Source organism: Cylas formicarius, unplaced genomic scaffold (assembly GCF_029955315.1).
Source record: "Cylas formicarius isolate icCylForm1 unplaced genomic scaffold, icCylForm1.1 PGA_scaffold_1__22_contigs__length_36826433, whole genome shotgun sequence".
Taxonomy (NCBI): Eukaryota; Metazoa; Arthropoda; class Insecta; order Coleoptera; family Brentidae; genus Cylas; species Cylas formicarius.
Genome location: NW_026844264.1, coordinates 33,733,670 through 33,749,392, shown reverse-complemented (window position 1 = coordinate 33,749,392; position 15,723 = coordinate 33,733,670). Strand labels below are relative to the sequence as shown.

At 35.5% G+C, this 15,723-nt stretch overlaps 1 protein-coding gene and 1 long non-coding RNA gene across 6 annotated transcripts in view; one reads left to right on the top strand and one right to left on the bottom strand.

The window, feature by feature from the left end:
- The window catches only part of LOC132696575 (zinc finger protein chinmo-like), a 64,033-nt gene that overhangs the window by 38,604 nt on the left and 9,706 nt on the right, over positions 1–15,723 (top strand). For 2 of the 5 annotated variants that reach the window (XM_060661474.1, XM_060661471.1), the window contains exons 1-2: positions 11,025–11,161; positions 15,433–15,582. In XM_060661474.1, coding sequence (XP_060517457.1) covers positions 11,149–11,161; positions 15,433–15,582 — 163 coding nt within the window. In that variant the 5' untranslated portion in view covers positions 11,025–11,148. Of the gene's footprint in view, positions 1–11,024; positions 11,162–12,888; positions 13,597–15,432; positions 15,583–15,723 lie in introns of those variants that run through there. The other 3 variants (XM_060661475.1, XM_060661473.1, XM_060661476.1) reach the window with 2 other exon arrangements.
- LOC132696576 (uncharacterized) lies at positions 10,041–11,137 on the bottom strand. The gene is made up of 2 exons (XR_009618051.1): positions 10,426–11,137; positions 10,041–10,330 (listed from the first exon to the last, which is right to left on the bottom strand). It is a non-coding gene; the product is annotated as an uncharacterized LOC132696576 (long non-coding RNA).

The window sequence follows — 15,723 nt, the reverse complement described above, 5'->3', positions numbered from 1 at the left end:
TTCGTTTTACCATTGAAATATAAACTAATAACAACCTCCCATTCTTAGATATTTTTATCAATAGGAAATCAACATCAACAGTCAAATGCGAGCCAGTTTCAGTCAAGCTGTGTTTTACAAAAAGGAAATATTAGTAAAGTAAAATAAATAAAAAAAATAAATAAGGCAGAATCAAAAGAAAAAAAGACTAAAAGCACAAACTAAACTACGCTAAAATTGCAAAATACAGGAAAATGAAGGAAATAAAAAAATATTAATAAATTAAAGTAAATAGAAAAAAAATTCTAAGTAAAAGAGAATAATATCGAGGAAAACATTAAAAACTAAAAAATAAAGAAAAATAAAAGAGATTAGAAACAAAAAATAAAGGAAAATAATGATGAAAATATTTAAAGCGTCAAGTAAATAAAAAAAATTACGCAAAATAAAGGAAAATAATAATAACTAGGAAATATTAAAAACATAAAATAAATAAAAAAAAAGATTTAAATCTCAAAATAATAACAAATAAAAATGACAAAAATAATAAAAACTTCAAATAATTAAAAAAATATATATTAAAGACATAAGACAAAGAAACTGCATTATTTACGTGTTCGAGAATTCACGGCGAATTTGCAGACATGGAAATCAGCGAATGCGAAACACAATTGATGTGAACAAAATATCTTATCGTGTAATTAAGATTTATATTTTATGTAAATTCAAAAAAATTCAGCAGCCTATACCAGTGAACAAAATCGCCTAAACAATAAGTAATTCACGTCACTAACTGACAATTTAACAGTCCAACAAGAAAACAATTTAACGCATTTTTTTTTTCACTAAAAATTATTTTTTTCGCTTTTATTAATTCATTTTTTGCAAGAATCTTTCGCATCGTAGGGATCGCAAACGCCGTCCTTTGTACTTAAGATGGCCTTTGATTACGCTTTGTTGCTTTAGGTAAATTCGAACAATTCGTTGATTGAGAAGATAATACCCGCGGATCGTAAAATAATCGCTCTCCTTCCATTGGCGTGCGCCAAAAGCCGCAATTTTTTGTAACAATATTTATGGCCGCCTGGTTATTTCTAACAAAAAATTCAAAATGATCCGTCGCGATGACGTCACAGTGCGAATGACCGCGGGGCTTCGCTAACTTTTTAACTCTGGGATTGTTTTTTTTTTCACATAATTCGATACAATTTTAACGCGAAAGCGTGCTATGAAAATGTCAGGCCTTTGGCTTTCTCCATTATGGAGTTATCTTAGTTCAAAGATCGTAAAACGCCGAATTCGTGACGTCATTCCCTGCATATTTGTTTTTTATAGTAATATCGTTGTTTAAATGTTTTCGTTCGTTTTTGTCGACTCCAGTAAGCTTTGAAGACATGGAGGATAATAATTTTCAACAGTAATGCACGGTTGAATAATAATTTATAATTATATTTATATTATAATTTAAAATGTCCGATCGCTGCGGTTTAGCAGTGTTTTCTACCAAATTTTGGCTCCCGCTTTGCACTAGAAACACAATAAAAATGGATTTGGATCGTCAAATAATAATGCTGCTTTATCGTCGCTTACGCAGGTAAAACGACCCGGTCACAGGTTTCGAACGTGACCCGTAAACATTACGACGTACGTTCGTTTCCTGGTTGCGGCGCCACCGTCGGAGAATAAATTGGCGACTTAGCCCCCGCGAGTTACGCAACCCGCATCGCACTCGAGCGTTTACGTAACCCCGATTAAATTATTATTATTTCGAGTACCGATTGCGACGCAATCGTTGACCAAGCGACCCGAAATAAATCGCGGAGCCGGTTCCTCGCAGTTCCTTGATCCTCTGCGCGATCATCTGACGCGCGTTCCGAGAATCGCCGAAAAAAATTGCACGTGTGCCGCGTACGATCGCGGCCGATGCAAACGGCCCGTCCGAACGACGGATCGAACACGCGGGCGGCATCACGTTCGCCTTGACCGCGACCGTACGGATCTATTCGACGGTTGAAAATTCGCCCACAGGAAGTGCCTGGTGCAGGGGGCACTGCACCTTAGACAAAAAGATGGAGGTTTTTAGAATGCCCCCGAGGTCGAACCTGCGAGTTCGCGACTAGGATAGTTCGCGCGATGACCGACAGGTCGTTTCAATGTCAAACGCCCAGCGATCGATTTTTCACGTCGACTGCGGTCCGTGATGTGTAAAAGACGTTTCGCATCGTTACGTCTGTGGAAGTATACTTTGGTTCTTTGGCTTAGTACTAGTAACAGTCGCTTTACTACCAATAAATTCTCAATAATTACCGAAACAAGTACGTTTTTATTCGAAATTCAATTCTGTTTCACTAGTCGTGATTAAGATTAATTATGTTATTTTGTATGCAAATATAAGAATTTTCAACTTTTAAAATGTTTTATGGCTTTGTGTTGAAAGTAAGATTTATTACTTTGTGGTTGTATTTGAAGGTTAAAAAAGAAGAAGTGTACCAGGCTTGTTAATTTAAGTGAACTGTAATTTAGTAAATCTGAAGAAATGTACCAAAAAGCACAAAATAAGGTGTGTCATTTAACGAAGCAGGTTGGTTCATCTTTTTTAACAGTTTCAATGCAAAATGATACCGAGGATCACGTAACGCAGTATGCTCAGTCTTTTCAGCTATCACTTACGTATTGTATGCATCGTATTGAATACGACAAAGTAAATAATAAGGCACTTCAATAAAATTAAGTAAGATATAAATAACATGAAATCAAATTTGACAAGACACGGGAAAACATACCTGCAATATACGCAGAAAGTTAAAACAAGATGATCGTTTTTAAGTAATAACTTGCTAAACGATCGTACGAAACGAAAACTTGACGAACAGTTTTACGTTTAGACGCGTTTGAAAACAAGGGAAACAAACTTCAAATTATCTTTTATTTGCATCTCAAAAGATCAAAATATAAAAACTTAAGCAATTCTCATGATTTTTTATACCAAATTCATGTCGAGTAGTTTGAAAATACGCAGGGTAATGTCCTAAAGCTCTTATCCCACAATGCTATCGGGCCACAAATAATGACCTGCTGATAAGATTCACTGTTTCTGCTTTGCTAAACAACAACAAATGTCAACATAAATTATATAGACTGCTCCGAACTTTTCACTGTTCGTCCAAACCATTTTCCATGTTCTTCAAGGGGATATTTCACATAGTAGTGCCAAGAAACAGTGCTCTATAATTTTACCAATATACAACAAGTACGAGTTCCAGTCTTCATACCTAATAATCCTCCTAAAATTTGTGTGAAACTGATTATGAAACCCATTAAAATATAGAAAGGGGTAGCTGATTTTCTGATTCCGTCTTCTATTCCGCACAACCGACTAGTAAAAATCGTTCAATAAAAACTAAATTGAAGTTCAAGAAGCAAACCATTATAGGTTACCAACCACGGTTAATAATTAAACGGTACATTCAAATGTTACTTCTTTCCGTTACACGAGTCTTAAGATGGGCGAGTGTCCTGGCCTGTTACCAAAGAACTGTAAAGAAGAACAAATTCTTATTCCAGTACAGCGAAGCCTTATCGCAGCACGGATAACTATGGGTCTTTTACGCTTTCGAAAAGTTCTTCGATATGGAGAAATATAGGAGTTGACGATGCAAATAGGATCACGTGCCCCCGCGAAAATTACGGAATCAATCGACGATGCGCCGCGGTAAACAATGTGTTGGTTATGAGTTCGGCCTTGAACCCGACGCAATATTCGAGAAGGTTAACCGACTACGGCATTAAAATTATCTAATCAGAAAAATCCGCGCGCCGCGTTCCCGACGGTTTTCGTTGCCGTGAGGCAATTATTGAGACTCGAAAATCATGTAGGATAGTTATAAATTGTTTGTTTTTTGTTGAGTAATAGTATATTATGGAACAAGTTAAAGTTTACTTAGTTAAAAAGTTTCCGAATGTGTTGCATACTATACTTTTTCTACTACCGTTAGTTTTTGGGTACATTTTCGTAAAACAACACGAATACATTCACTGACATGATCGTCAGAATTGACAAACGTCAAAATTCAAAGCGTGGGAAATATCTCCGAAAATATTCGATTGCTCCCAAACCCGTGCGGTAAAATCCCGGAAATGTCCGAAGTGGCTCTGATTCGTGGAAAGGAAACTGACGTGGTAAAGCGACGCTTTCCGCACGCTAGATCCCTGTGTAATTAGGTATTTTACATACGGCAGTAGAAAAACGACGGTTAGTTATCTTCGGTAGATTTTAACTTTTGTCGGATGCGCGAGGCCAGTCTCATCGAAATCCAGCGATATATCAGTCAAAAGTATTGTATCGGTTTATATATTTTTGCATATTTGTTATTAGGAACAAGGATTTTTTTTCTGACGTTTTTTCCCCTTTAAATCCATTTTTGGGTATTTTATAGAATAAAAAATTCTTAGGCTGATATACATTATATTAATATTTTGTAAAAACGGTTTTAAAGAAATTTTTAATGTTCCTAGACTTTTGTATCTTAAACTTAAATGTAGGTTAAAAATCTTAAAAAAAAGTGATACAATGAAATGTAGAATACAAAAAACAATATCCCTGAATACCAAGCTACACTAGTGATAGTTAGGTAAGAATTTTTTTGTTTTTTTTTTTCTTTAATTACCTATTTAGCAAAATAAGAATAAAAAGTAATACAATTAAATGTAGAATATAAAAAATAATATCCCAGAATACGAAAAACAAGCTTGAGAAGAAAAAATACGACAAAGGCTTACAGGGCTTGTGAACTTTAAATGTTTGAATGCAAATGTCAATGTAGAAAACTCTTACTTCGTTTTGTCAGTTTTGTAGCAATCAAGCAATACAAGTTATTCTGTTTCTAGCTAGAAAAGTAAGAGGAAAGTAAAGTAAACGTTTTTGCGCTTACTTTCGTTACTAGTTGACAGTTTTGTAAATTTCTCGGGTAATTTTGAAATCAATCAAATCAACCCGCAACAAATAATTCTATTAAAGAAGTTTGTTATTGTGTGTCGCTTCCCGTCTTGTCCGGGGAAATATCATGTTCTTCTTTTTGCCCTAAACCTTTTTCGTTCCTCTGTACGCAATATTACAACACATTTCGACGAAAACAATTTCGTTTTACTTTACGGCATAAGGAATCAAAGAAAGAAACGAAACGCGGTTAGGACGTGGGTTCTTCTTCTTTTTTGACTTCTATTGCCCAAGTTTGTTGGGATGATTCGGTGACTTTTCTTTATAACCTGGATGGGAGCCTTAATTAAAAGGGAAACGGATCTGCAATGCGGAATCCGTATTAACCTATACGTAATGGAATAACATATGACAAATCCATATACGTCCGCTTAAAATGAACATTATTTCCCAAACTTATAGGCACTGCGCCTCTATCACTTCAGATAAGAAATATACAAAACACTATTTTAAATCAAACGACACTAATTGCAACCGATTTCTACATTTTATGAAACCGGGTAGTTATGATTGTAAGTGACCACACGTCCAATAGCCAATGGGCGCGTCTTAAGTTTAAAGTCTCATATTATTTCTCTGGATTAAGGGAATGGTTGATATTCTAAGTACTAGTAATTACTCTCTCGCATAAGAAACAAAATATATCTTACGAAAACTAATTGGGTCCTACTTCTGGCATAGTCGGAAGCCCTTGCGAAAGTCTTTTACTTTACGGCACAACTGCGTAAACTGCCGACCCAGCCAAGCGCTCGAAAATCACGAAATATCAAAAACAGTACTTCAACCGAATGAAGATTTTATCATTATTTATACAGAATACTACAAAGCCCAAAATGAAACTGATAACCAATCGCAAAACACAATCGTAACACAAGCGTATCTAAAATTGGTTCTAAATAACATAATTATCGGCTTTAAAATGACAACGGTTTTCCGAAATGTCGACTGTCAAACAGCCGTTCTTTCAACCAAGAATCGTGAACCTAATAGGATTGGCCAATCCCATAAGACACAAAAGTTATGTCTGCTCAGTTCATTTTCCTGAAAATGATTACGAAAGAGAAATTTAAGAAGGATTATCTAGATCAAAAAGAAAAAAAACTGGACTCGAGCCGAAATAGCTGTAGCATTTACGTTAAGATATTACAGTAAAAAATCTTACCTTTATCTAAGAAGTAAATTACATTATCCACTACCAGCACTTTCTTCCTTAAGAAGATGGGCTTCTGAACTTCATTTAAGTCAAGGCATATTATCAGATGTTTTGCTAATTTTTAAGCTAGCAGGTGAATCACTTTTTACTTTTAAAAGAACGGTTGTTTTACCGTATGATGAGGTTAAAGTGTAGGCTGTGGAAGAATATAATGACGCTCAAGATGAAATTTTAGGTCCTTTAACAAGTTGCAAGTTGTTATGGCTCGAGGCCTACTTTCAAACTGGAAGCAAACTATTATTATTGGTTTTGACGAAAAAATAACCAAAGAAAATTTTGTTGAACTTCAGAAAATATCTGTGTAAGTAATTGTGGTGCAAGTAATGTAGGACTATGGAAAGTATTAAGCATCGGTATAAATAACACGTCATTTATGTTGCATCAGGGTTTTGTTAGGTGGTCTGTGGTGTTCTTATTCTATGGTCTAGAGAGGTCAGAATGTGGGACTCTCGGCCTGGTATCTCGGGCGCTTATGTCTGAACCTTATGACGCAGATTAAATAAAGGACTTATAGTGGAGTTATCTTTTATTATAAAAAGCCTAAAATACGACAATTTAGGCATCCCATTTCCAATAATAACATTTATATGTTAATTATTGCGTAACTGGCTCTTAGATAGGGGATTGACGCTAACGGACAATTTAATTTTAAATAAAAATCATCTTCACGCTCTGGTCTCCTTAACCGATACTGAAGTCAATTCTTGTAGGAAAATAAACCAGAAGCGTTTAGATGTTGAAAAAACAAATCGTCAAAATGTGCGACGTGCTGCGCAACTTCTCTCTAATAATGTTTCTACTGCCCTTTTATATCATAAGTCGGGACAAGATAAGAAAATGGCAGAGGATTTAGGAAACTTTATAGGTGATGTTAATTTATGGTTCGATATTTTTAATAGCCATGTTCCAAACGGGAGTGTGCCGTCAAAAAATGTATGAATTAATTTAACAAAAACACGCTAATGACTTTTCAAAAAGGCATATTAATGTCAATTATTTCCTTACAAAATTTGTTTGAAGGCATGAAGTCTACTTTAGATATTAAATAAATGAAATCAGGATAGTTCGGAGAAGTTTTTTTTTTCAAATAAGAAGCTGAGGGGTCCAGTAAACGGCCCCAACACCTCTTGGGGCCGTTTACAGAATTCGTATGACTCTGTTAGGAAAAAATCCTGGTATTCAAGGTTCTTAAGTAAAAAAAAGTTTTGGAAACTGCACAGGTTGACATTAAAGGCACAATTTACAATTTACATAATAAGTCCCAAAGTAGCTCATCATTTTCATTAGTTTCCTAAGGATCAATCTGATTTTAATCAGGGTGCTAAGGAAACTACTGAAGATGCTTTGGAGTACATTGCGGGCTACTTAGCTAAAAAACACAAAACAGATATCCCCAATCATTACAGCATTCCGTCTTGGGTACAACAGTTATCATATGGGGGCCTTATAAAGCCTGATCATTTTTTGAAAAAAAAAATAAAAAATGGAATTCTTCTTTGAACCCCATCATGGTGATCGTTTCGAAAAGGGCAAGGGGTGGTAAAAAACTTAGCAAAAAAAAAAATATATTTAAAACAGAAAAAGAATTACCATTTAGTTTAGTTAGAGATTTTTGTAAAATGAACTTCAGAAATTTAAAAGCAAAATATAACGTCAGACTTAAAATAAAATCTTTGCAAGATGATACCCGCAAAAAAACAATTAGAAGGTATGGTAAAATTGTAAAATAGAGATTTAAATATATGTAGTAATATTTATTTTTTATATTATGTACAAATACATATTATTTACCTACCACCTATAAATAGTTGTTATGTATTCCTAATATATTTTTTGTTTTTTAATAAGTTCTTTAATATATCCAAAAATGGGGATTTCTGGTTTATAAGTATTTGTTGATTTTTGTATAATTAAAATGGCAGAATGCCGTAAAACACAAAGTTTTACAAGTAAATCGTTGTGTTCGCTAGTTTTATGTATTTATGTGTAACAATATTTAATTCATATACGTATTTCAAAATATATAAGCCAATAATTATTAAATAAGTACTAAAATGATTTAATGTTGACATACAGCCACAAAAAGTAGAAAATTAAATTTATTGGAAGCCATGGAGATTAACAAAATGAGACATTGAAATGTATTGCTTAACGATCAATTAGATTTAAATTCCTCTCCTTTATTGAACTTAAATTCTCACAACAACTTTAATTAAAGTTTTATGGTCATTTTTCGGTATATATAGTACCAGGTAGTTTGTAAATATTACATTTGATAAAGACACGGTGTTGTCGAAAATCTGAACTTTTAGTTCTTATTTATTTTGAGTAAAAAGTTGTTGTTGGGCGTAATTTCAAATACTAGATACAATATGTAAAGAAAAAAGCGCTTGTCGTTTGATAATTCCCTCGAGGTGTAAGAAGATTAATTGCCGTTTATTATTATGAGCCTTTGTCCGAAGATCGTGGAGGACATCGCGAATTCACGAATGATCCCGCAAAAAAAACGTCCGTTTAAGCGTTGCATTATATACGGAACGTCGCTCTCTCCTTTTTTTTTACCCGAAATGATTTATTATATACCGGTAATTAGCGTTTCTTTTTTTTCCCACCTCTTTTTATAACCGCGTTCGCGTCATGGCCGCGCGCGTTGCATCAAGGTCGCGATTTCGAGTGCCAAAAATTAACACGTTCGACGCCGTAAATGGCCCTCCCGAAATTCGGTGATAACGATGGCCGACGTTATCGTCGAATTAAAAAGCAACGGTCGAGCATGAATCTGCCTTTCTAGATAAAACAAACAAACAAACCTTGATCGAGGACCGATTTAATTGCACGCTTCGTTGTGTTAGATGTCGGTGTCGAAATAAAGATACGGAACTCGGCGTCCCGCGTAAAAACAATGGCGCGAAACGAAATTGGGATATTTTCCATCCGTTTTGGTTTTTCTAAAAAAAAAACTAAATCACGTAAATAGCATTAATAAACTTTAAGGCGTCAGTTTAAGCGAAAGACCACAAAAACATGGATTAATTTCCTTTTTTAGGATAAAATGTAAACAACTCAGTCGTTAACCATTTTTGTCTTCCGCGCTAAATTTAAGGGCATCACCAAAGTGCTTTTTTTACTGCAATTGGCCACGACTGCCAACGAACGAGGGTAGAAACTGGCATAATACATTTTTTTTAGGGGTCCGTGGTCACACGGACGGCCGATTCGCGATCTCCGAAGTTAAGCATCGTAGGGCGAGGCAAGTTTTTGGATGGGCGGAATTTTTTTTTTTTGTGCCACGAACTTGCATTTTTTACAAACATTGTCTGATTTTAAGCTAATGCTCGGATGTGTTGTATAAATAGTCCGAAGCTTGGATTTAAGAGACAATCTGTCAGTTGACTGATGAATTGAATATAGTTTTTGTAACTTACATAGCTCGCCGAACGACACAATGACAGATCTTAAATATTTGCTTGAGTTTAATAGGTAATAATGCGTAACTCACAAACATATCCTGGAAAACGTTCCACGCAAGGATAAAAGTTTGGCTGGACAAATTGCCCGACCTTGACAGTCGAGCCGAGCGATTTAAAATTAAAACCCATCGAAGCCTTAAAGAACAAAGGTTTTGGGGGAAAAGGGGGGGGGGGGACCTTGCCGATAACATGTGGCAACCTCCGTCGAGGATATTGCGTCGTGCGGACGGTTTAGCGTCAACGCTAGACCACCGTCGTCTGGCCTGACCGCGAGTTCGGCTCCCGAACTTCTTTTTCCTTCCCGTTAAAAGTTGACGCCAAGCACTTGTTCTTCAATTATCGGGATTTTGGGTAACTTGTGAAAACAATAAAAAAAGCTGTGCATAATAAGTAACTTTATTTACGAACTAAAATATATAAACAAGAAGAGACTAAAATTGTCATTCTTTATAGAAGTTTTCGCTTGCTTTAAATATAACGTTCGCAACGCTTGACGTTTGTCTTCTTTTGGCACGGGGTACAAAAAATAAAGTTCAAAAATATAAAATTTGTCTTTGGCCATTCGATAAACCTCCGACTATTGAACAGGTTGAGGTACTGCGCACCAGGACAATAGTCACAGGACGTATTGACTGTACCCGTATGAGTATTGTGCTCCCACTATCTCCAGATCTACAAAGAAACAAAGAACACACTTACCGACATTTGATAATGCCAATTACCAACTAAAAACCGCCAAAACGACTGCACTAAATAAATTATTTTACCTTGCACCACAATTCGGACGATTTCACAGCTCCTCCGGATATCGAACCTAAAGTTATAGTTATTTGTTCCATTCTGCAGCTGCGACCTTGCATTTCGTACATATGAAATCTTTTTGTTTAACAGAAAGCTGCCTAGTTTATTGCGCATTTCCTGCCATTATTGGGGATACGTCTTACGGCTTATTACCGTGGCGGTTAATTATTTGCTATTGTTTAAACTAACGCAATTCCACGAATGACTTATAACGCCAAAATGTGAGGTTATGCCGTCGCTTCTTCGCCGTTATTTGGGATTGGAACTTTAAAACACGTTATATTCAGATAAGTATTTGTATAGCCACAGACAAAGCAGACACGTTTCCATCCGCAGAATATCCCACAAGGGTACGCAAAAATTGCAGAGCGAAGCTCGCGGGCCGGTCAGACGCCATCTCGCGGTCGATTTCGTCGCGCTACGAGAAAAATGCACGGGCTTCGGCACTTTCGATCGGCCGCGAATTTCACCGATAAGATGCGTGCGAGAAGTCGCAAATGCGTGCGTGTCGTGCCGCTCCCGCCGCCGATGTGAATGCGACCGTTGCGCGCGCTCGCGCCTTTAGACCAAGTGCGTGCGGGCCAGAGATCTGACGCGTTTCGCGGATCGAACACGAATCGAGACAGCCGCGATGTTGTGCGTTGTTGCATCCGGGTGATCGGCAGAGCGCGCGTTCACGGCCTGCCTGGATGTGTTGTCGACGTAAGTTTAAGGGTTGCTATGTCGGTTGTCCGCGTTCGTTTCGTGGTCCGTGTTCGGCGGTTGAGTGCGACGTTTGCGCGTCCGCGTCCGAAATCTGGTGGTTTCGAGGCGATTTACGCGTGATTAGCATATGCACGCTCGCGTTCCCGATTTGAAATTCAAAACGCACGGGGCAAAACTTTCATCGTCGTCGCGATGAAGGACGAGGATCGCCGAGCGTTGCACACGCACGCACCGCGCGAGGTCGAAATGCGCCGTTGCCAAATCGGCGCGTAAATACGGGACTAAGTATTTTTTCCCAACCAAAAACAAACGTCAGACCTCTCTGTCACGCTCTTGTAAGATGAAAGTCCCTAGCATGTATTTATTATAAATCATTTTTCCTGTATACTTAAGTACGTCCCATTATAAATTACTGAATGGATAGCTTTGTTAATATTGATCCCACGATGAAGTTTGAATTACCAAAGTTTTTCCTAAAAATGTAAAATAATAATTTTATCTGTCAAATTTTGACATTCCGACATTTTTTTGAAAATTGAATTTCCTGTATTTGAATGTGTCAATCGATTCCATTCTTTCTCCTGATTTCAAGTATATATCAGTAACCATTGTTTAAAAAATCAGATTAGCCATGCAAACGAAATTGTTTGTTTTTTTTTTAAATATGGCAACAGAGTTTATTTGTTGTATGATTTTCTATTCTGTAATATTGGTAGTTATTATGACATTTTTAGTTAAATATATTTTCACTTATCAACAACATATTACTTACTTATCACTTATAACAATATTACATACTTAAGTATTATTAAATAAGTGTATTTCAGAAAAGATGTTCCAGACCACCATACGCGAAAAAATTTGTGTAGGTTTTCTTATAAGAGGTTCTGGTGTCAAGGGGAGTAAGGTCTGGACTGTTAGGAGGCCAGAGTATTACATATGCATTTTCTCTGTTTGTAACATGCTACTAAACGAAATGAAAGATATGGTATGTACTGGCTACACTCTGTATTCAGGTATATAGGTACTTTCGACATTACAGATAAATTCAAATTCAAAAATTCGTTAAAAGTGAATTTTTTTCAGTTCGATCATAGAAATGAGAATTTATGAGGTAATTAGTTTAAATCATTCATTGCGACAAAAAAAATTGAGAATCTAAGTATTGTAGGTTCTCTCTGAATAACAAATTATATTGTACAAAAAATATGATACAATATGTTCATGAATATTTTAATTATTTTATTATAAATTAATCACCGGTGAGAACAACCAATACCAAACATAAGAAATCACAGTTAAGACAGAACCACCCTCGTGACCTCCCAGGTATTTTTACCATTCACACAAGTGACGGTATTTTTCCCAAATTTATTTTTAAATTTATGTTTTCCAGTGCTTTACGCTTTGCATCTAGATGCGACTCTAATTTATCTAAACTACTGGCAATTGTCGCAAGGTCATCAGCAAAAGCACATTGTCCGATTCATATTGTTCGACATATTCTCTATTCTCACCTCTTAATTTTTTTATTCTTTCCTTCTCTTAGACTAACGGACACTTTTTCTCTAGAACAGCTGTGGTTCAATCTCTTTCCTTAGTCTCTGCTGACACTTGTTAAAAATTATCCTAAATAAACATATATATCAGAAGTTCTTTCTTAGCAAAGCAGGTACAAACATTGCATTATTCGTTATATATTACAAAATGTCTACATTAAAGCAACTCACAAGTAATAACAGTGGTTAATTTAAACTTTTAACAAAATGTTGTCTTGGAATTTCCCATCGAACAATAAATAAAACTAAAAATATCTCTATTTGCGTATTTTATAGAATAAAAAAATTCTTTTATATATTGGTGCACGGATGAATAAAAGGTATGTTTTTCGTAATGGTGTACAACAAATGTGATATTCTGGACAAATTTATTCACTTATATTACAATCATAAGCTTTCAAATATGTGGTCCATTCCTGTTTTCTTTGTGGTCTGTGGTCTGTGCTCTAGTTCTTCTTCTTCTGCATCATTAGGCCTTCTACTTATTTTTCCACTCTTATTACTATTCATGCTAAATTATAATATAGACGGTTAATACATATGTGTAATATGTATTATAGCAAGTAATAATATATATAGTATAAATTATAGCACACACGTGTGTGTCGTTCAACTGCGCGCAGTGGCAACATTGGCAACGTGCCGCGAAGTGAACGTCGACACGCTGCGCATTTTTTTTTTCGTCCATCTGCATTCGCGGTTGCCCCACTATTGCACTCGCGGTTAGATCGGGTAACGGGACCGCGTGAAACGAGCCCAATGCACGCCGAAAAATGACGAAACGTCCGTAACCGGGGCCCCAGTGCCGGCGTCGCGGGTCGCACGGACTACAGAATTATCGCCCGACCAACCAACATAGCGCACCGACCTGAGGTTCGCGTCGCATATCGTTGGGGTGGTTTTTACGGCGGCTCTCGTTTAAAAACGGAGTTTTAGTCTACAGATGGAACGTTATAAACTGTTTGTCGGTTATTTGCCGCCGTTTTTTACGTTTTTTTTTAAACTAAGCCTCTTATTTAAGAAAAAAAAAACAAACTGTAGGCAATTAAAACATTTCTTCATTTCCAAAAATCTCTCCGAAAGCATAGAAAAGGCGGGTTTTTTGGACATTGGAAAACACACCTTCCGAAAAAGAAAAGTTTATTAAATACGTCAGCGGAATTATTTTTTGAAGTAGAACAATCGATTTAAAAAATATTGTATTTTTAATCTGATTAATGTTAAAAAATTATATAATTTTGGTTTATTTCTCGAAAATAATTGAAAATACAAAAAATGTCAGCATGCCTGCGTAAAAAACGGCACTTTTTTATTTTGTAATAAGCTTTAGCGAAATAGCCCGTGAAACCATAGAAAAATGAACTTCGGTATATATACCATTGTTTAGTGTCCGTTTGATTAGAAAATCAAACACAGCTATAGTTAATGATCTCTAAATAGATTTGAGAAATATTAGTTCACATAAACGATTGACATAATAACTAAAAAAATGTTAATATAATAATTAATAATTTGAGGGAATTTGTCAGAGGTACAGAACGCACAGTGTTTTGATTTTTTTCATCTACAGAGTTTTTCCTATAGTCTAATGATAAACATTGCCAGTTTTAGGTTTTTTAAAAAGTTCAAAGTTCTTATAAATAAAAGTTAAAAAGGTTTTGCTAATATAATGATGACAAAGTTTTTAATAGTAATGGAAAAAAATCAAATTAAATATTAGAATATCATAATATTTTGATATCCAGTACCTCTAGTTTACAGATTGCCAATTTTTGATTAATCTCCCTTTATATCAGATGTTTCGATTTCCCCCGTTACGGAAATTCTAACTTAGTAATTACAACTCTGTTCTCAGAACAAGAACAAGTCAGAATTGTTTCTCAAATATTTTCACTTGATTCTCAGAAATTATTACTTCAGCCAGTAATTATGATTTTTTTCTCAGAATTCTGACTCATACTCAGAAATGAAAAAAACAGAAAATCTTATTTCTTTCTCAGAACTTCTTACTTGTTTCGCAGAAATTCTGATTTATTTTTCAGAAATTGTGACCTAACAGGGAAATTCTGACTTGTTTTTTATAAATTCGGATTTACGTAAGAAATCTTGACTTATTGTTATTAATTCTGAATTGTTTCTCAGAAATTGTTTGCTTCAGCCAGCAATTATGACTTTTTTCTCAGAAATTCTGAATTGTTTCTTAGAAAATCTTACTGTTTTCTTAGAAATTCTTACTTAAATCTAAAATCCTGATTTTTTCTCAGAATATGTGACCTGGCTCAGTAATTATAACTTTTTTCTCCGAAATTCTTACTTGTTTCTTAGAAATACTGAATAAGTGAGACATTCTGAATTGTTTTTTTGAAATTGTGACTTAACTCAGAAATTCTGTTTTTTAGAAATGTTTACTTTTTTCTTAGAAATTGAGACGATTCAAAAATTATGACTTTCGTCTCAGAAATTATGATTTGATTGTGACTTGTTTTTCATAAATTTTAATTTAAGTAAGAAATTTTGACTTGCTTCTATTTTTTATTTATTTTTATTTTTTTCGAGTGACCTTTCAGCGCTTTCGCATTCTCCACATTATCTGTTGTATTTTATTGTGTTTTACTGACGATACTGTTGTTTTGACCTTAGTTGGCCGGTGCCAGTGGCGTCCGAATCCCGTTTTTTTTTTTAACGGTTGCCCCCTCTCTTTTGTTGCAGCTCATAATATTTTTCATTCCGGATTTGAGATGGACTCTCAGCAACAGCAGTTCTGCCTGAAGTGGAACAGCTTCGGGTCAAATTTGGCAACGTCGTTCAGCAACCTGTTCAAGTCGGAAACGTTGGCCGATGTTACGCTGTTCTGCGACGGTAAGCAAACCTTTCCGGCAGGCGGTAACTGTTTGACCGTGGTCCAATGTTGCCGGCTCGTTTGCTTATGGTGTTATTCTGTTGTTAAGTAGATAGAGGGGAGAGAGTATATAAAAAAAGATAAACAACTTGGCAACAATG